Here is a 22043-nt window from a genome sequence, read left to right as displayed (position 1 = left end):
TCTTCAGAAAAATACCAAAAAGTGGAGTTGCTGGATTATATGGTAGTTCTATTATTAATTTTTTGAGGAACCTCCAAACTCTTTTCCCTCATGGCTACACCAATTTACATTCCCACCAATGGTGCACAAGTGTTCCCTTTTCTCCACATCCTTGCCAACACTTGCCATTTCCTGTCTTTTTGATAATGGCCATTCTAACAGTTGTGAGTTGATATCTCATTGTGGTTTTGATTTGCATTTCCCTGATGATTAGTGATGTTGAGCATCTTTTCATGTGCCTCTTGGCCATTTGTATGTCTTCTTTGAAAAAATGTGTATTCAGATCCTCTGCTCATTTTTTAACAATTAATTAATTAATTAATTAATTTTCGGCTGTGTTGGGTCTTCATTGCTGCACACGGGCCTTCTCTAGTTGCGGCGAGCGGGGGCTACTCTTCATTGCAATGTGTGGACTTTTCTCCTTGCAGTGGCTTCTCTTGTTGCAGAGCATGGGCTCTAGGCTTGTGGGCTTCAGTAGTTGTGGCATGTAGGCTCAGTAGTTGTGGCTCACAGGCTCTAGAGTACAGGCTCAGTAGTTGTGGCACATGGGCTTAGTTGCTCCAAGGCATGTGGGATCTTCCTGGACCAGGGCTTGAACCTGTGTCCCCTGCATTGGCAGGCAGATTCTTAACCACTGCGCCACCAGGGAAGTCCCCCTCTGCTCATTTTTAAATCAGGTTTCTGTTTTGTTTGTTTGTTTGTTTTTTACTATTGAGTGTATGAGTTCTTTATATATTTTGAATATTTACCCCTTAGCAGATATATGAGTTGCACATATGTTCTCCCATTCATTAGGTTGTCTTTTCATTTTATTGATAGTTTCCTTTACTGTGCAGAAGCTTTTTAGTTTGATGTAGTCCTACATGTTTGTTTTTGCTTTTGTTGCCTTTGCTTTTGATGTCAAATCCAAAAAATCATCACCAAGACCCAAGTCAATGAACTTACCACCTATGTTTTCCTCTAGGAGTTTTATAGTATCCAATCTTACATTTAGGTCTTTAATCCATTTTGAGTTTGTTTTTGTATATGGTATTAGAGGATGTTCTAATTTCATTCTTTTACGTGTAGCTGTCCAGTTTCCCCAGCACCATTTGTTGAAGAGACTGCCCTTTCTCCATTGTATATTCTTGTCTCCTTTGTCATAGATTAATTGACCTTAAGTGTGTGGGTTTATTTTTGGGCTATTTATTCTATTCCATTGATCTATGTGTCTGTTTTTATGCCCGCACCATACTCTTTTGACTGCTCTAGCTTTGTGATATAGTTTGAAATTGGGAAGTGTGATACCATGTTCTTCTTTCTCAAGATTGCTTTGCCTATTTGGAGTGTTAACTCATTCATTTTAAAAATATTTTATTTATTTATTTAGATGAATAAAAATTGTATATACATATGTATTTTAAAAAATTGTATATATTTAAGGTATAAAATGTGATGTTTTGATAAATGTATACATTATGATATGACTACCACAACCAAACTAATTAACATACCTCTCATAGTTATCTTTTTTTGGTGTGTGTGGTGAGAACACTTGAGATCTCTGTTAGCAATGTAATACATTTTTATTAACTACAGTCACCATGCTGTACATTAGGTTTCCAGAAGTTATTTATCTTATAACTGAAAGTTTGTACCCTTTGATACAAAAAAAATTATCTTCTCTTTCCCCACCACCCCCAGCCTGTGGTAGCCACCATTCCACTTTCTGATTCAATGCCAACTAATTAATTTTAATACCTGCATAGTGTTCCATTGTATATATGGACCATCATTTTATTTAGCCAAATCCACTGATAGACATTTGGGTTGTTATAATGTTTGACTATTACAAGTACTGCTACATTCTTTGTGCACATATCTGTGTGCCTATGTGAGTATTTATGTAGGATGAAGTTTTAGAAATTATTGCTATGTGAAATGGTATGCACATTTAGAATTTTAATTATAGTCATGTAGCCTTCTAGAGTCTACCATTTTACACTCTTTACCAATAGGATATGAAAGTATTGATATGTTTTTCCCACATATTTGTCAATATTGGGTATTATCAATCATTTTTCATCCTTACCAATATGATAGATGAGAAATTTCTTGTTCTTTCTTTCATGTTGTTTGTAATTCATTTTGTTTGCACTCAGCAGTATGTTCTGAACTTCTTTATGTTTTGAACTTCTTTCTGTGTCAATGAATATAGATTATATCATCGTTTTAAGTGGCTGTGTAGCATTGCATTGTATGGATGTAACATAATTTTATTTAATTTTCTCTTAATGGACTTTTTTTTTTTTTTTTTTTTTTTTGCGGTACGCAGGCCTCTCACTGCTGCAGCCCCTCTCGCCGTGGAGCACAGGCTCCTGATGCGCAGGCCCAGCGGCCATGGCCCATGGGCCCAGCTGCTCCGCAGCATGTGGGATCCTCCCAGACCGGGGCACGAACCCATGTCCCCTGCATCGGCAGGTGGACTCCCAACCACTGTGCCACCAGGGAAGCCCCTGGACGTTTAGATTGTCTTCTTGCTATTATAAGCTCTTGTGATGAACATTCTTACCCATGCATCTCTGTGTACTTGTCTGGTTCTCTCCTTAAAGTAAAATGTATTACTTATTAATGCATTTATTAACCAACATTTATTCCAAAATCTATAGCTTGTAAGGAACAGTTTTTGTGTAATGCTTCTTTTGCTCAGCATAATGTTTCTGAGATTTTCCCGTGTTAATCGTGCATATCAAGTTTTCTCCTTTTCATTATTGAGTGACATTCCATTGTATGAATATGCCACAGTTTGTCCTTTCTATTATTGATGGACATTTGAATTGTTTACGTTTTTTAGCTATTATGACTAAAGCTGCAATGAACATTCTAGTACAAGTCTTTTTGTAAACATATGCTTTTTTTGTTTTTGTTTGTTTGTTTTTGGTAAGTCTCTAGAAGTGGCATTTCTAGACTGTAGGGTAGATGTATATTTAAATTTATAAGACACTTTGGAACAATTCTCTTAAGTGGTTGTACCATTTTATATTCATATTGACAATGTATAGGAATTCCACTTGCTCTTCATCCTGTCCAACATTTGATATGGTCAGTCTTTTCAATTTTAGCCATTTTGGTGTGTAGTAGTATCTCATTATAGTTTTAACATGTGTTTCTCTGATGACTAGTGATGTCAAGCACTTTTTCACCTGCTTATTGACTATTCATACATCTTTCTTTGTGAAGTGTCTATTCAAATATTTTCTCCATTTTTCAAATTGGATTGCTTGACTTTTTCAATTATTAAACTGTAGGAGTTCTTTTTTCTGTATTTTTAAATTAAGACTTTAATTTCTTGGGAAATTTTTAGGTTCACAACAAAATTGAGGGGAGGGGGCAGAGATTTCCCATATATTTCCTGTACCTATGCATACAAATGAAGTTTTTATACCTGTTGCTGGCAGAGAGGTAGGGAAACGAGTATACTCATCCAGTGCCTGTGGAAGTGGTTCCTTTAGCTCCTGTTAAGACTGTGCGAAAGGCGCTTCCTCCTGTTGTACCTACAGGTCTGGTTGCTATGACCACAGACCATCTGGTAAACAGAGGTGCCATTTATCTTTCTCCTAGATTGTGACTTTCAACACATTCCATATATTTTGACATCATTTTCTAAGATAGGAGTTCTTTCTATACTCTGGTTACAAGTTCTTTGTCAGGTATATGTTTTGCAAATATTTTCTCCTAGTCTGTCACTTACCTATTCATTTTCTTAGTGGTGATTTTTTTTGTGTGTGGTGATTTTTGATGAACAGGTTCTCTTAATTTGGTCAAATCTAATTTATAATTTTTTTCTTTTATGATTATTGCCTTCTGTGTCCTTTCTAAGAAAGCTTTGTCTATCCCCAAGTCTCAAAGATCCTTTCCTGAGTTTTCTTCTAGAAACTTTATAGTTTTAACAGTTATCTTTTATGACTAGTTCCATGATCCATCTTCAATTAGTTTTCTAAAAATTTCAGCTTTATTGAGGTATAACTGGCATTCAGTTAGTTTTTTGTGAATGGTGTAGGGTTGGGGTTGAGGTTTATTTTCTCTGTATTGATATCCAGTTATTCCAGCACCATTTGTTGAAAGACTTTTCCTTTCCCCAGTTCAAAATTGCTTTGTCAAAAATCAAATTACTTTATATGTATAGGACTCGCTATTCTGTTCCATTGACCTATTTGTCTGTCAAATATTGTAGCTTTGTAGTAAGTCTTAAAGTCAGGAATATAGATCCTCCAACTTTTGTTATTCTTTTTCAAGCTTCCTTTGGATATTTTAGGTCTTTTGCATTTCCATGGACATTTAAAAATCAGCTTGTCAATTTCTGTTTTTAAAACCTGGTGGGATTATTATTACAATTTTATTAAATCTATAGATGAATTTTGGGAGGTTTAGCACCTTAACAATATTGAGTCATTCAGTCTAGGAACATGGTATATCCATTTATTTAGGCCTTTAAAAATTTCTCATTAGAATGTTTTGCAGCTTTCAGTGTAGAAGTTTCTAGATTGGTTTTAATGGATGTTATCAAATGCCTTATAGAAATGTTGTACCAGTTTGCATTATCACCAGTAGTACATTTTCTCATACTTTCATCAATACTGGATTTTATCAATGTTTTTATTCCTTGCCAGTCTCATAGGTTAAAAATTATATTTCATTTTTATTGCCATGTCTTTGACTAATGGTGAGGTTAAACATTTTTTCACAAACTGTATTTATTGATTATCTGTATATAATTTTTCATGAATTGCCTGTTCTTATTCTTTGCCCATTTTTCTTTTGGGAGGAGTTCATCATTTTCATGTTGATTCGTAATGATTTATGAAAGCTCTTTGTAAGTTAGGGAGGGGTGTGTTTGTGTGTGTGTGTGTGTCTGTGTGTGTAAGTGTAACTAGAGAAGTAAATAGTATTGTCTTTACAGCATGAAGAAATTGAGGCTGAGAAAATCTAAGCCCAAGGTCATGCAAATAATAAGTGGCAGAGCAAGGATTTGAATCCTGGCCTGTGTGACACAAAATACCATGTTCCTTCTTTTACATAAAGACTATTTTTAGTCTCTTAATAACTTTTTCAAGACTTGTAGGGCTTCCCTGGTGGTGCACTGGTTAAGAATCCATCTGCCAATGCAGGGGACACGGGTTCGAGCCCTGGTCCGGGAAGATCCCACATGCTGCGGAGCAACTAAGCCCGTGCGCCACAACTACTGAGCCTGTGCTGTAGGGCCCATGAGCCACAACTATTGAAGCCCGTGTGCCTAGAGCCCGTGCTCTGCAACAAGAGAAGCCACCGCAATGAGAAGCCCACACACCACAATGAAGAGTAGCCCCCACTCGCCGCAACTAGAGAAAGCATGCACAGCAACAATGACCCAACACAGCCAAAAATAAAAAATAATAATTAAATAAATAAATTTATAAAAAAAAGACTTGTAAAAATTCTTTAAGATTATTGTCTCTTGGGCTTCCCTGGTGGCGCAGTGGTTGAGAGTCTGCCTGCTGATGCAGGGGACGCGGGTTCGTGCCCCGGTCCGGGAAGATCCCACATGCTGCGGAGCGGCTGGGCCCGTGAGCCATGGCCCCTGAGCCTGTGCGTCCGGAGCCTGTGCTCCGCAGCGGGAGAGGCCACAACAGTGAGAGGCCCAGGTACCGAAAAAAAAAAAAAAAGATTATTGTCTCTTTGGGGAAGAGATCAAAATGGTGGAGTATGAGGACACTGAGCTCACCTACCCCTATAAACACATCAAAAATACATCTACATGTGGAGCAGTTCTCACTGAAAACAAACTGGAGAGAGGCAGAAAGACTCTGCTGCAACCAAGGCTGTAAAGAAAGATCCAAACGAAGTTGCGTAGAAAGGGAGGAGAAGTGATCTGGTCGGGACCTGCGCACCTTGGAGGGGACACAGAAGAGGAGAGGGATTATGTGGACTTGGAGATCCTCCCTGGGGAATGAGCAGTGCAAACCACATATTGGGCACCCCAGCCCTGGGGTCTGACACTGGGAAGACAAGTCCTCTTAGCTGGTTTGAAAGCTAGTGGGACTAACAGGAGGGCTGTAAGAAACATAGTCTGTGCCCCTGAAGAGCATGCACACACTTGCTTACTCCCAAAACAAGGCAGAGGAAGCAGATCAAAACTGCCTGGGACTCTGGCCAGTATCCCACGAACTCCCCAATATGTGCCCTGGCCCACACCAAGCACCCACTATGACCTCTCTTGCTCCAGCACAGCTCCCCACTAGGGCAAGGGCTGCTGTTGCTGAGGAGAGTGTACAGTGTGCTAATTGAATTAGTAATTAAAAAGGAATCCCAGAAAACTAAAGTCCAGTACTGGATGGCTTCACAGGGGAGTTCTACCAAACATGTAAAGAATCCTATCCTCCTCAAACTCTTCCGAAAAACTGAAGAGGATGGAACACTCCCAAATTCATTCTACGAGGCCACCATTACCCTGATACCAAAACCAGACAAAGACACTACAAAAGAAGAGATTACAGACCAGTATCTCTGATGAATATAGATGCAAAAATCCTCAACAAAATATAAGCAAACTGAATTCAACAATATATAAAAAGGATCATACATCATGAACAAGTGGGATCTATTCCAGGGATGCAAGGATGGTTCAACATTCGCAAATCAATCAACGTGATACACCACATTAACAAAAGGAAGGACAAAAATCACATGATCATCTCAATAGATGCAGAAAAAGCATCTGACAAAATTCAACACTCATTCATAATAAGAACTCTCATCAAAGTGGATATAGGGGGAACAAATCTCAACATAATAAAGGCCATATATGAAATACCCACAGCTAACATCACACTCAATGGTGAAATGCTGAAAGCTTTTCCTCTTAAATTGGGAAAAAGACAAGGATGCCCACTCTCACCACGTGTATTTAACATAGTATTGGAAGTCCTAGCCACAGCAATCAGACAAGACAAAGAAATAAAAGGCATTTAAATTGGGAGGGAAGAAGTAAAACTCTCACTATTTACAGATGACATGGTACTATATATAGAAGACCCTAAAGTCTCCATCAGAAAACTACTAGAACTAATAAATGAATTCAGTAAAGTTGCAGGATACAAGATTAATATACAGAAATCTGTTGCTTTTCTATACACTTATAATGAACTATCAGCAAGAGAAAGCAAGAAAACAATCCTGCTTAAAATCACATCAAAAAGAATAAAATACCTAGGAGTAAACTTAACCAAGGAGGTGAAAGACCTATACCCTGAAAACTATAAAACACCGGTGAAGGGAATTGAAAATGATACAAAGAAATGGAAAGATATCCCGTATTCATGAATTGGAAGTATTAACGTTGTTAAAATGGCCATACTACCCAAAGCAATCTATAGATTTAATGCAATCCCTATTAAAATATCCATGACATTTTGCACAGAACCAGAACAAATAATCCTAAAACTTATATGGAAATCAGAAAAGACACCCCCCCCCCTGCCCAGTAGCCAAAGCAACCTTGAGAAAAGAACAAAGCTGGAGGTATCATGCTCACTGATTTCTTGGCACAAAAATAGACACAGGTCAATGGAATAGAATAGAGAGCACAGAAATAAACTCATACACTTACGGTCAGTTAATCTCTGACAAGGTAGGCGAGAATATATAATGGGGGAAAAGGCAATCTCTTCATTAAGTGGTGCTGGGAAAACTGGACAGCTATATGTAGAAGAATGAAATTAGAACATTTTCTCACACCTCATACAAAAAGAAACTCAAAATGGATTAAAGGCCTAAATGTAAAACTGGGAACCATAAAACTCCTAGGAGAAAACACAGGCAGAACACTCTTTGACACAAATAGTAGCAATATTTTTATGGATCTGTCTTCTAAGGCAAAGGAAACAGAAGCAAAAATAAAATATGGGATGTAATTAAACTTAAAAGCTTTTGCACAGCAAAGGAAACCATTGATAAAATGAAAAGACAACTGAGTGGGAGAAAGTATTTGCAAGTGATATGACCAATAAAGGGTTAATAATCCAAAATACATAAACAGATCATATAACTCAGTATCAAAAACAAACAACCTGATTTTAAAATGGGCAGAAGGCTTGAATAGACATTTTTCCATGGAGGAAATGCAGTTGGCCAACAGGCACATGAAAAGATGCTCAACATTGCTAATCATCAGAGAAGGGTAAATCAAAACCACAATGAGATATCACCTCACACCTGTTAGAATGACTATTGTCAAAAAGGCCACAAATGACAAATGTTGGCAAGGCTGTGGAGAAAAGGGAACCGTAGTACACTGTTGGTGGGAATGCAGTACAGCCACTACGGAAAACAGTATGGAGGTTCCTCAAAAAACTAAAAATAGAACTACCATATGATCCAGCAATTCCACTCCAGGGTGTATATCCAAAGACAATGAAAACACAAATTTGAAAAGATACGTGCACCCCAATGTTCATAGCAACATTATTTACAATAGCCAAGATATGTAAGCAACCTATGTGTCCATCAAGAGATGAATGGATAACGAAGACGTGTGTGTGTATACATACATATATATATAATGGAATATTACTCAGGCATAAAAAAGAATGAAATTTTGCCATTACAACAATATGGATGGACCTGGCGGCTATTATGCTTAGTGAAATAAGTCAGAGATAGACATATACTGTATGTTATCACTTATATGTGAGACCTTAAAAAATAAACAAATAAATGAATATAATGAAACAGAAACAGACTCACAGATATAAAGAACAAACTAGTGGTTACCAGTGGGGAGAGGGAAGGGGGAGAGGCAGGAGAGGGGTATGGGATTAAGAGGTACAAACTATTATGTACAATAAATAAATGTATAATCGAACCCATGCCCCCCTGCAGTGGAAGCGCCGAGTCCTAACCACTGGACCACCAGGGAAATCCCTATTCTCCTTTAATCTAAAATGGTTCCTCTGTCTTTTTTTCTTTCATTATGTTGCCATTTTTGAAGAGTTCAGGCCAGTTATTTTGTAGAATGTCCCTTAGTTTGGGATTATCTATGATTAGCTTCAGGTTATGCATTTTTTAGAGGAATATAGCAGAACTGGTATGTTCTTAATGCATGACAACAGGCGGTACATGATGTCAGTTTGTCCCATGATCGCTGATGTTAAGTTTGGCTATTCGGTTAAAGCGTAGTCTGCAAAGTTTCTCCATTGTAAATTTACTATTTTCCCTTTGTAATTAATATCCAATTTGTGGAGGTATAATTTGAGACTGTATAAATGTCTTGTTCCTCATCAGACTTTCACCCAATAGTTTTTAACATTCATTGATGATTCTTGCCTGAATCAGTTACTACTGTGTTGTTTGAAAAATGGTGGTTTTCTAAATACATCTCTATTTCTACATTTATTAGTTGGCATTCTACTGTAACGAAGAGCTTTCCCTTTACCCCATGTATTGATTTTTTTTTTTTTTTTTTGCGGTACGCGGGCCTCTCACTGTTGCGGCCTCTCCTGTTGCGGAGCACAGGCTCCGGACGCGCAGGCTCAGCGGCCATGGCTCACGGGCCCAGCCGCTCCGCGGCATGTGGGATCTTCCCGGACCGGGGCACGAACCTGTGTCCCCTGCATCGGCAGGCAGACTCTCAACCACTGCGCCACCAGGGAAGCCCCCCATGTATTGATTGATTGATTATCAGTATGGACACATGGATTCTTATTCTTTGCATGGGTTATAATGTTTTTAGTGTCATTATTCAGTTTGATGCTTAAATTGGCCCAGACTTGGCCAGTAGGACCCCTTTCAAGCTGACTTCTGTGTCCATTTACATGTCCCCACCATTCTTTAGCACTTCCTTACTTTCTGGGACAACAAGAATATTTCAGGCTTATCTTATATTTTCCCTGCTGTAGTCCTGGAATCAGCTATTTCTTCAAGGAGCTTTGGCTCTGTTAAATGAGGAATGATATTTAGAAACCAAGATCTGGGTGCTAGGTATATTCATTGCTACTGAAGTGTCATGGCTTTTGGCTAAAAGCAGAGAGACCTAGGAATTATCCTAGGCTTTTGAATCTCTCTCAATATTCCCACCAAGTGATTGTCTAGGTCTGTGCTTGAACACTTTATTATTTGAGGATACTGCTCCAGAGATAGTCTCTTCCATTGTTGGTCAGCTCTGATACTTGACGACCCTTTACATTTGAAAACAGTGGTCATTGGTTTGCTCTACTAAGTCTTGTCTTCTTTGTGCTAAATATCTGCAATTCCTTTACTCATGGCAGAATTTTAAGATTTGCTCATCATTCTGGTTATTCTGTTCTCTTCATATTTCAGTTCATTAATATCTCTCTTTAAAGATTGGCATCCAGAATGAAACGTACAATTTCAAGTAATGTTCTGATCACTACAGAGGAGTGGTTCAATGACTTTTTTTGTTCTAGACCCTATGCTACTACTCATGCAGGCCAAGATTAATTTAGCTTTTTTCTTTTCTTTTTTTTTTCTTTCTTGACAATCACATCAATCACTCCGTTGACTTATGTTGAGGAAGTTAGTTGAAATCCCTAAGACTAATTATGCTGCTGTGTTCATCCATTTGGTACTTGCACAGTTGTGTTTTAGGACCCAGTACATGTCTTTAAGTTGATCTCTTTCTCTTCACCTTGTTAAATTTAGCCTATTATTCCTGCTTGTCAAGCTTATTTTGAATCCCAAATGTCATCCAGTTGTACTAGCTTTCTTTCTAGCTATCATCTGCAAATTTGATTAGTATGCCATTAGTGTGTTCATACAAGTAACTATTTAAAAGTATCAAGAAGGGCAGGGTGAAGCTCAAATCTTTTCAGCCTGACTAGAGACTTTCTCCCATGTTGAAATCAATCCATCAAATAAGGGTTACTGCTGTTCATCTACCTTCAGTTACTGTTGTATATAGGATCTGAGCTAACAGACCTATCACAGTACACAAAATAGGTCGAATTTCTAAGTTTTTTTCATAGGATCAGTGCTTCAAGGTCATAGGAGGGCTTATTTCCTGTAAAATGGAGGCCTTTCACATAGTCCAAACTTATTCTTGAGTGGAAATTGACCTGGTCTGGCTCCTTCTCTGTCCTCCTTGGTGACAGAGGCAAAGAGAAATGTTTCAGGGAACCAAGACTATTCTACTTTAATCATAGAATCTTCATTGAATCTAAGGAACTTTAAGGGTCATCTAGTTCAAGCTTCAAAAATTTGACTGACAAAACCTCCTATTAATGTACCCTTCTCTTTTAATCTGCTAAATCAGTCAACAAGTACTTATACATCTTATTAAAAAGGAGGAAATATGCCTTATTCTATAAGGTGCTCTCAGAATTGCAAATAAGCATAGGGAAAGGTCATTGTCTTAAAATTAAATATGAAGGATAAAAGCAGCTATCTGAAAGCATACATCTAACAGAATTAACCTACCTTAAGAGAGCGTTTCTAGGTTTTCTTTTAATGAGACTACAGTATCTTTCAAGTTTCCATCAAAGACCAGAGTGTAGTCTTAGGAAGAAGAGAATGAAATGTAATAATGCAAAGAAATCCCAACTTACTCAACTGCGTTATAACTTGGCCATCTGACATAGTGATCCATGCATAGAAGGGGAAGGGTGGTTATCAGCAAGGAGCCTGGAAAGGAGAAGAGTGATATTTTGTTTCTTTAGCTTTTTCTGAGGGTTCTTTCTGTTATTTGTTTTTAACTACACCGATAATATGTGAATACTTCTTCCTGTAATAATATTAAAACATTACAGGTAAGAATAAGTGTCCTTTCACCAATTCTCTTGACCCTAGTTCTGGTTAGGTAGGCTTTTTTTTTAAACATCTTTATTGGAGTATAATTGCTTTACAATGGTGTGTTAGTTTCTGCTTTATAACAAAGTGAATCAGCTATACGTATACATATGTTCCCATATCTCCTTCCTCTTGCGTCTCCCTCCCACCCTCCCTATCCCACCCCTCTAGATGGTCACAAAGCACCGAGCTGATCTCCCTGTGCTATGCGGCTGCTTCCCACTAGTTATCTATTTTACATTTGGTAGTATTTTTAAGTCCATGCCACTCTCTCACTTCGTCCCAGCTTACCCTTCCCTGTCCCCATGTCCTCGAGTCCATTCTCTACATCTGCGTCTTTATTCCTGTCCTACCCCTAGGTTCTTCAGAACCCTTTTTTTTTTTAGATTCCATATATATTTGTTAGCATACAGTATTTGTTTTTCTCTTTCTGACTTACTTCACTCTGTATGACAGACTCTAGGTCCATCCACCTCATGACAAATAACTCAATTTCATTTCTTTTTATGGCTGAGTAATATTCCATTATGTATATGTGCCATATCTTCTTTATCCATTCATCTGTCGATGGACACTTAGGTTGCTTCCATATCCTGGCTATAGTAAATAGAACTGCAATGAACCTTGTGGTACATGACTCTTTTTGAATTATGGTTTTCTCAGGGTATATGCCCAGTAGTTGGATTGCTGGGTTGTACGGTAGTTCTATTATTAGTTTTTTTTTTTTTTTTTTTTTTTTGCAGTACGCGGGCTTCTCACTGTTGTGGCCTCTCCCCTTGCGGAGCACAGGCTCCGGACGCGCAGGCTCAGTGGCCATGACTCACGGGCCCAGCCGCTCCATGGCATGTGGGATCTTCCTGGACCAGGGCACGAACCCGCGTCCCCTGCATCGGCAGGTGGACTCTCAACCACTGCGCCACCAGGAAAGCCCTATTTTTAGTTTTTTAAGGGACCTCCATACTGTTCTCCATAGTAGCTGTATCAATTTACATTCCCACCAACAGTGCAAGAGGGTTCCCTTTTTCCCACACCCTCTCCAGCATTTATTGTTTGTAGATTTTTTTTTTGCGGTACACGGGCCTCTCGCTGTTGTAGCCTCTCCCGTTGTGGAGCACAGGCTCCGAATGCGCAGGCTCAGCAGCCATGGCTCACGGGCCGAGCCGCTCCACGGCATGTGGGATCTTCCCGGACCGGGGCACGAACCCGTGTCCCCTGCATCGGCAGGCAGACTCCCAACCACTGCGCCACCAGGGAAGCCCCTGTTTGTAGATTTTTTATTGATAGCCATTCTGACTGGTGTGAGGTGATACCTCACTGTAGTTTTGATTTGCATTTCTCTAATGATTAGTGATGTTGAGCATGCTTTCATGTGTTTGTTGGCAATCTGTATATCATTTTTGGAGAAATGTCTGTTTAGGTCTTCTGCCCCTTTTTGGATTGGGTTGTTTGTTTTTTTGATATTGAGTTCCATGAGCTGCTTGTAAATTTTGGAGGTTAATCCTTTGTCAGTTGCTTCATTTGCAAATATTTTCTCCCATTCTGAGGGTTGTCTTTTTCATCTTGTTTATGGCTTCCTTTGCTGTGCAAAAGCTTTTAAGTTTCATTAGGTCCCATTTGTTTATTTTTGGTTTTTATTCCCATTTCTCTAGGAGGTGGGTGAAAAAGGATCTTGCTGTGATTTATGTCATAGAGTGTTCTGCCTATGTTTTCCTCTAAGAGTTTGATAGTGTCTGGCCTTACATTTAGGTCTTTAATCCATTTTGAGCTTATTTTTGTGTATGGTGTGTATGGTGTTGTTAAGGAGTGTTCTAATTTCATTCTTTTACCTGTAGCTGTCCAGTTTTCCCAGCACCCCTTACTGAACAGGCTGTCTTTTCTCCATTGTATATTCTTGCCTCCTTTATCAAAAATAAGTTGACCATATGTGTGTGGGTTTATCTCTGGGCTTTCTATCCTGTTCCATTGATCTATATTTCTGTTTTTGTGCCAGTGCCGTACTGTCTTGATTACTGTAGCTTTGCAGTATAGTCTGAAGTCCAGGGGCCTGATTCCTCCAGCTCCATTTTTCTTTCTCAAGATTGCTTTGGCTATTCGGGGTCTTTTGTGTTTCCATACACATTGTGAAATTTTTTGTTCTAGTTCTGTGAAAAATGCCATTGGTAGTTTGATAGGGATTGCACTGAATCTGTAGATTGCTTTGGGTAGTATAGTCATTTTCACAATGTTGCTTCGTCCAATCCAAGAACATGGTATATCTCTCCATCTTTTTGTATCATTTTTAATTTCTTTCATCAGTGTCTTATAGTTTTCTGCATACTAGGTAGGCTTCTAATAGAAATATCTTGAGTAGAGAAGGGTATTTTATCAGGCTCTTATAATTTGATGGGTATATATCCTTTGTGGATATAAACTCCTTTTGTTTTAAAATTGTGCTCACAAATCCACCTTTTAATATATAGTCTGGACTGCTGAATATGCCTGCCCCCCTGGAGGGACTGTCCTCTACAGATGACCTGGTGCTGGTTCTTAAAGTAATTCTGCTTCCCTTTGTAAATTAACACTTTGGCATATAATCTGGCTAATTGTGGGATTGACTAATTTGGCTTCCTAAGCACCATACCTTGGACCACTGAGATGCCACAAAGATATTGCCTACCTAGGAGGTCATTCTTCTGTAGTTGGCAGCAAGCCTCCTGACCTTAAACAGCTCTTTGACTTCTATACGTATAGTGGGAGATGCAAAGAAATTTTAAAAAGCTCCATGAGGAGCTTATAGTTTTACTGGGAAGACTAGACATGCATTTAAGGCATTTCTTGAAGAAGATAACACTATATATTTATAACATAGGACAGTATATAGTAAAGGGTTAATTGGGCAGCATGGATGAATGCTATACAAATTCATATTCTCTTTCAGTTCCTGTCCTCTCTCCTTCTTCACCTTCAGTCACCTTTTATTTCCTCACCTCTTGCTCTTCAATTCATCTGGCTTCTCTTCTGCCATTGGCCTGGAATTGCTAGTGGTTAAAGATATGAGGCCACAGGCAATGTGTTATGCTTTGCGGTTTTGTTTTGTTTTTTGGCCGTACCGTGCGGCTTGTGGGATCTCAGTTCCCTGACCAGGGATTGAACCCAGGCCACAGCAGTGAAAGCCTGGAATCCTAACCGCTAGTCCACCAGGGAACTCCCACTTTTTTTTTTTTTTAAATAGGGTTATCTTATCCATTCCCATGGCTTCAACTGCTTAGTATACACTCACTTCACACAAGTGTATGTCCAACCCAGACCTCTTTCCTGAGTTTCAGACCCCATGTATCCATCTGCCTATGTGGATAGGCATCTCAAATTCATCATTTCCCATATTGAGCTTGTTCTTCCCTTCTCCTTCTAAACCTGTTCCTCCTCTTGTGTTCCTTATCTCAGAGAATGGCACCACTGTCAACTCAGTCGCCTAGGCCTGAAACCTTCATACCATCCTCCCTCTAGTTATTCTACCACTAAATCCTTTTAGTTCTATTTGCTAAATAGCTGTTGAATCCATATACTTCTCTCTACTCCTACTGCCACTATTCTGGTCCAGGCCACCATCACCTCTCACCTGAACTACTGCAGCTGTCTCTTAATTCATCTCCCTGCTCCCACTCTTTCCTACCCCCAAATCATTCTCCACACTGTAGCCAGAGAACACTTTCTAAAATGCAACCCTTCCATGGCTTCCTAGTCCCCATAAGAGAAAGTCCACAATTCTTTGAGTAGCTTCCAAGGCCCTACATCTTGCTCCTGCATCCACTTCATTTATCAAAACTTTCCATCTCAAACTCTTTTATCTCAGTCATTCTAAACTCCTTCTTCCATTCTTGGACAACTCCATGCTCTCTTGCTCTCGAATCCAAACCTTCACACATGCTATTCCAGTGTCTGGTTGTTCCACTTTTAGTGATGCTGTGATTGAGCAGTGAGTGCAGATTGGTGACCACTTGATCCTCCCACTGTAAAGTTCCCTATTTGTCTTCTGTTAGTTTTAGCATCCAGTGGTGATCATTATCTGAATCAGTTATTTCATAAGGGGCTTCAAACTGGTGATTTTTCTAGTTCTATCATTCTTTCTACATCTGTTAGCTGGAATTCTTTCATAAGGAATTTTCCCTTACCAACTAGGTCTATTTGGTATACTGAAATACGGTTTGTACATGATTGGTGAGGTAAATGTTTAATTCTTTTGTGATTATATTTTTAAACGTTTATTTAAATTAGTGACTTGAAGTTTGGGACAATTTTATCAGAGAAACTATTTATGAGTAGTGGTTGTGTTTCCAGAATAGCAGATAAAAGCCTACTTAATCCACAGGGTAGGTTAAACATTACACATAAGCAATGAAAAATAGAAAATATTTTTGTAATATTAGTTATTAAACAAATGAAAATTGAATGAGTTTTTGAAGTTTAATTTGAGTGCTAGTACTTGAGAGAAAGGCAGTTTCACTTAGAGGAAGAAGATGTAGATGCATACTTATGGTGATTTGAAGGGGTCCACTGAGTATTTTCAAGAGCTTTTAGAATTTGATGGCACTGGTTCTTATGTTTAATTTCACTAAGGATTTAAGCTATTTCCATTTCTGTGACTGGTGTAATACCAACACTTCTGTTATACTCAGCAACCAGGGCCCACAATCAGGGGAAATTTTCAGCTTATAAATGGAGAGAGGCACATTTTCCCGTATGCCAAGTATTAGAAGGGAGTTAAAGAGGTGAATGTGAGTGAGTGCACCTGAGACCAGAGTGGTAAAATATAAGAGGAAGGACTTTAATGCTTGGACTTAGGTGTGGGGAGGGACCAGGGCCAGAACTAGGGTGAAGCAAATGAGGTGCCTGTAGTGCCGATGCTACACTTGCTTGACCCTGAGAGTGAGTGCCTCCTTAAATGTTGTGCTGTAAGACAGTGATTTTGAGCTCTGTCAGTGGGAAACAGACCAGTTAGAGCCATGGAAGGACTAGGTGCAAGAGTTCCTGGGTACAGGAGTTCGAACCTGAGCAAAGACTCTAAGGCTACAGATAAGAACCCAGACATTATGTGATAGGAGAATAAGGTTCAAAACCAAAGTATACTGAATATTGGAGGTCAAGAAAGGCTTCACAGAGACCTGTGTTGGAATCAGAAAGCTCTCCTCAGGTCAGAAAGGTTTGGGAAGAAGTGTGATAACAAAGGACAGAGGAAACAGTAGATGCAAAGGCATGGAGGTATGAAATAGCTTTAGTGGCTGGAATTTAGGGAGCAGTAGGAGATGAGGTTGGGGACCACATTATGGAGGGCCTTATAGACCATGCTGTAGATTTGAGCTTTATCTCTGTGGACCTTGGGGAACTATTGAAGTTGTTTTTATACTTGGAAGTTACACGGTCAGATTTGTGACTTTAAAAAATTATTAAATGTTTTCACATGTACTCATAAGTAAAGAAAATTGTATAATGGACCTTCATGTACCAATTAACTACATTCAGTAATTATCAAGTTTTTGCTGATCTTGTTTCAGCTATCTCTTTTTTTCTTTCTCTGTCTTTCTTTCTTAAAATTTGCTGAAGTATTTTAAAGCCAATCCCAGACATCATGTTATTTCACCTGTACATATTCAGTAGGCATGTCTAAAAAGTACAAACATTTTCTTATATAACCATGCTGTCGTTAGGCTATCTTACAAAATTAATAATTCCTTAATAGCATCTAATACCCTGTCCATTATAAAATTTCTCAGATTATCTCAAAATGTTGTCTAACGGTTGGTTTGTTCATATAAAGATCCAAACAATGTTCTTATATTACAATTGGTTATTATCTTTTTTATCAGCTTATTGAGATTGCTATAGATTAAATGTTTGTGTCGCCCCCCACAATTCATATGTTGAAACCTAACCCCCAGTGTGATGGTGTTAGGAGGTGGGGCCTTTGGGAGGTGATTAGGTCATGAGGACAGAACCCTCATGAATGGGATTAGTGCCCTTATAAAAGAGACTCCAGAGAGATCCCTCACCCATTCCACCATGTGAGGACACAGCGAAAAGTGGGTTGTCTATGAACAAGAAGCGGGCTCTTACCAGACATTTAATCTGCCAGCTCTTTGATCTTGGATTTCCCTGCCCCTAGAACTGTGAGAAATAAATTTCTGTTGTTTATGAGCTGCCAAGTATATGGTATTTTGTTATAGCAGCCTGGGTGAACAGACTAAGACAAGGTGTCATTGACAAATAAAAATTGCGTATATTTAGGGAATTCCCTGGTGGTCCAGTTGTTAGGATGCTGTGCTTCCACTGCAGGGGACCCGTGTTTGATCCCTGGTTGGAGCACTAAGATCCTGCAAGCTGCTCAGCACGGCCAAAAAAAAAAATGCATATATTTAAGGTGTATAACTTGATGATTTGATATAGTTATCCATTGGGAGATATTTACCATGACCACGGAGGGTAGGTATTAAAGGGAGAAATGTTGGTAAAGAGGTACAAAGTTTCAGTTATGCAAGATGGTTATTATTTCTTAAGTCTCTCTTAATCTAGAGAAGTCTGCATCTCACTTTTTCTTTTTCAAGCCATCGACTTGTTGCAGAAAGTGGGTCAGTTGTCCTAGAAAATCCTGCATTTTGGACTTGTCTGTTATCTTTCTTACACTGTCATTCACTTTATTCTTCTATACACCCCATATTTTTCTATAATGGAAGTTAGCTTTAGAGGCTTGATGATATTCAGGTTCAATTATTTTTTTTTTGTCAAGAATATTTCACGGGGGTTGGTGTGTAATGCACTTTGAATCACATCTGGAGGCTCATGTCTGCTCCATCTTTAATGAGCAGGTGACAGTCTGATTCCTTCTTTATGATGTTTCCCATTAACCTTTCATCTAATGGTTTAATCCATTGATGATCATTGCCAGAATTAATTATTTCACTAGGAATTTCCAAGTGGTGATTTCCTAATTTTATCTTCTACATTAGTTAGCTGGAATTCTTCGGAAAATAAACTTTCCCTCATCAGTTATGGCTATCGAGTTACCTGTACAGAGAGGACAGGAAAGATGCTTAATTCTTCATCTTGGACTTTATTGCCAATTTTTAGAATAAAGGCTTGGTGCCCTGATTACTTACTTTCAATGATATCCAATGAGTTGTATGTGTCTGTTCTCTCTTTATCATTATGAGCTGGTGTTTTAAAAAATACATTCAGTGGGGCTTCCCTGGTGGCGCAGTGGTTGAGAGCCCGCCTGCCAATGCAGGGGACACGGGTTCGTGCCCCAGTCCGGGAAGATCCCACATGCCGCGGAGTGGCTGGGCCCATAAGCCGTGGCCACTGAGCCTGCACGTCCGGAGCCTGTGCTCCGCAACGGGAGAGGCCACAGCAGTGAGAGGCCCGCGTACTGTAAAAGTAAAAAAATAAATTAAAAAAAATACATTCAGTGGGTTTCAATTGATTGCACTCATTATCCTTGTTAGTGCTCAAATTGTCCCATATCTTGCCAAAATGTTACCTCCTGTATCCTTTCCACCCTACTCATTAGGTTTCTATAGCTTGCTTGATTTTTGGCACAAAGATTATCATGTATATTTCCTGCCTGAGACCTGCCATTTCTCTAAGGATCCTTAGTTTATTTATGTTTTCTTTTTTAACAATAGCTTTATTGAGGTATAATTTACATACCATAAAATTCACCTATCTGAAGTATACAATTCAGTGATTTTTAGTACATTATGTAATTGTACAACTATGACCACAATCTGACTTTAGAACATTTCCATCAGACTACAAGATCTTTTGTACCCTTTTCCCATCAATTCCCTTTCTCACCCCTAGCCAACCACTAATCTACTTTCTGTCTCTATAGATTTGCCTTTTCTGTAGAATTCATATAAATGGAATCATATACTATATAACCTTTGACATCTTGCTGCTTTCACTTAGCATTAGTTTTTTTTTTTTTTAAATTAAGATGTAAGTCACATACCCTAAAATTCACCATTTCAAATTATATAACTCAGTGGTTTTTAGTGTATTCACAAGGTTGTGCAAACATCACTACCATCTAATTCCAGAACATTTTCATCATGCCAAAAAGAAACTCTGTACCAGTTAGCAGTCAGTCCCTTTTTCCCCCTCCCCCCAGGCCCTGGCAACCAACAATCTACTTTCTGTCTCTATGAATTTGTCCACTCTGAACATTTCATATAAATGGAATCATACAATATATGACCTTTTGGTCTGTCTTCTTTCACCTATCACAGTGTTTTCAAGGTTCATCCGTGTTATAACATGTATCAGAACTTACTTTATTCCTTTTATGTCTGAATAGTATTCCACTGTATGAATATACCATATTTTGTTTATCCATTTATCAGTTGTTGGATATTTTGGGTTGTTTGGGACATATGGTAGGTAACTCTAAGTGTAACCTTTTGAGGAACTGTCACACTGTTTTCCAAAGCAGTTGCACCATTTTACATTCCCAGCAATAGTGTATGAGAGTTCCAGTTTTTTCCACATCCTTGCCAACACTTGTTTATTGTCCATCTTTTTGATCATAGCCATCCTAGTGGGTGTAGCCACTTTGGAAAACACTTGGCAGTTCCTCAAAAGGTTAATTTCAGGCTCTGATCCCTACCCACCCCTTCTCTGAGGTTGCTGTGGTGACTTGCCTCGACTAATTCTGTAGATTCTGTCTCCTCTTCAGTTTGTAACCTATTAATGTTTCTACTATTTTAATTTATAAGCCTGGCTTCCTAGGTGTCATACCTGGGTCAGGATAGCTTAGTGTTAAGCCAGTGATTTGTTAGAGATTGTCCCTAAACACCTTGGGCCAGTATTTTCTTCCACCCTTTGTTGATGGAATTGTGTGTAGGGTGGGAAGTATAGTCGAAGTTCAGGGAGTTTACAAATCTTCCCTGATTTCTACTTTCTGCTAGGCCTTCTCATGTCTCCTCTGTACCTGTGTAAGGCTTCACATTCAGACAGGGAAATGTAAATAACTAGGACCCTCTCCAGTACCTTGAGCTTGAGTGCAGCCATGTACATATGTATAGCCTTCTAGACCCCAGGGATATGAGTGAGCTGATCAAGCCCTACTAGGGCTGTCTTGTTCTCTGGATCTCTCTGCTAAACTTTCAGCAGGCCTGCTGTTCTGTTGCTTGCCCCAACCTATGTTGTAATCTCAGGTAACTGTGATGTTCATTTTCTCTCATCTAAGGAGTTTGCTATTATTTTCAACACCCCTGGGCATAGAACTTTTTTTGAGCTCATTCCTATACAAGTAATTCCCCTCCAGCAGCCAAGTTGTTGGTTTTTATGGCTTGACTTGGCCTACCCTTGTAAAATCAGCTCCAGTAGAGTTGGGGAGGGAGGTGGGAATGTGAACAGCCTCAGGCTAAAACACCATAGATTCCCACTGTTCTTACCCAAGGTTCAGTAGGTTTTCTTAAATACTTCTTAATTTATTATTTAGTTTTGGTCTATTTCCAGAATCCTGAAATGGTTGTTTTTGACAAATTTGTACAGTTGTATCATTGTTTTAGGGAGAGACAATTAGCTGAACCCCTCATTCTGCCATTCCTGAAGTCCTGCATAATTTATGTTTTATAAGATCATTCTGATAGCAATGGAAGATCACTTGGGTGGAGGGAAAACTAGTGGTCAGGAGTAGAGGATTTTACTCAGTAGTAGTTTGTAATCTATAAACAGAAATAGCAAATAGAGCTAGTTGGGTTGATTTGTGGGTGGGGATTAGCAGGATAGGTATGGTGGAAAATCAAGGGGATAGGAGAATTAAGAGTGCTGGTTACTGTCATTGAAGTCCCACTGTCCATGGAATCTTTCCTAGGTAGAGAAGGAAGTGAAGTCCAAAGGGACATTGAGGCCTTGGAGAATAGGTAAGAGGGTTGATGAATCAAAGGCCTTGGGAAAGTTGAAGGGTAAATTCAAATAGTGTAAGGTGTAGGACAGGTAGAAAAACAGGTAGTTCTGAGTGTGGACTCTGGTTTTGGAGGTAGAGCCATTCCAGGTGTCACTACAGAATTGGATGACTGAAATGGAGTTGAGCTGAAGAAATTAAAATAGGATATGTCATAGAGCTGCGAAGTTTGGATGTTAGATCATCAAGGGGGGATAGTGAAGGCTTTCAGGATGAAAAGGGGAAAGAAAACCGTTGGTACCAAAGT

General features: G+C 39.0%; 1 protein-coding gene across 1 annotated transcript in view; it reads left to right on the top strand.

Moving 5' to 3' along the window:
• The window catches only part of SNX12 (sorting nexin 12), a gene marked incomplete at both ends in the record, with an annotated part of 50110 nt that extends 28299 nt beyond the window's left edge, over positions 1-21811 (top strand). Inside the window, one exon of the mRNA XM_079727946.1 lies at positions 21707-21811. Within this exon, the coding sequence (XP_079584072.1) occupies positions 21707-21811 (105 nt within the window). The remainder of the gene's footprint in view (positions 1-21706) is intronic.
• Positions 21812-22043: the final 232 nt, after the last annotated feature.

This window comes from Hyperoodon ampullatus (assembly GCF_949752795.1).
Source record: "Hyperoodon ampullatus genome assembly, chromosome: X".
Taxonomy (NCBI): domain Eukaryota; kingdom Metazoa; phylum Chordata; class Mammalia; order Artiodactyla; family Ziphiidae; genus Hyperoodon; species Hyperoodon ampullatus.
Note: the sequence above shows the minus strand (reverse complement) of the source record. Positions and strands in the feature narration are given on the sequence as shown.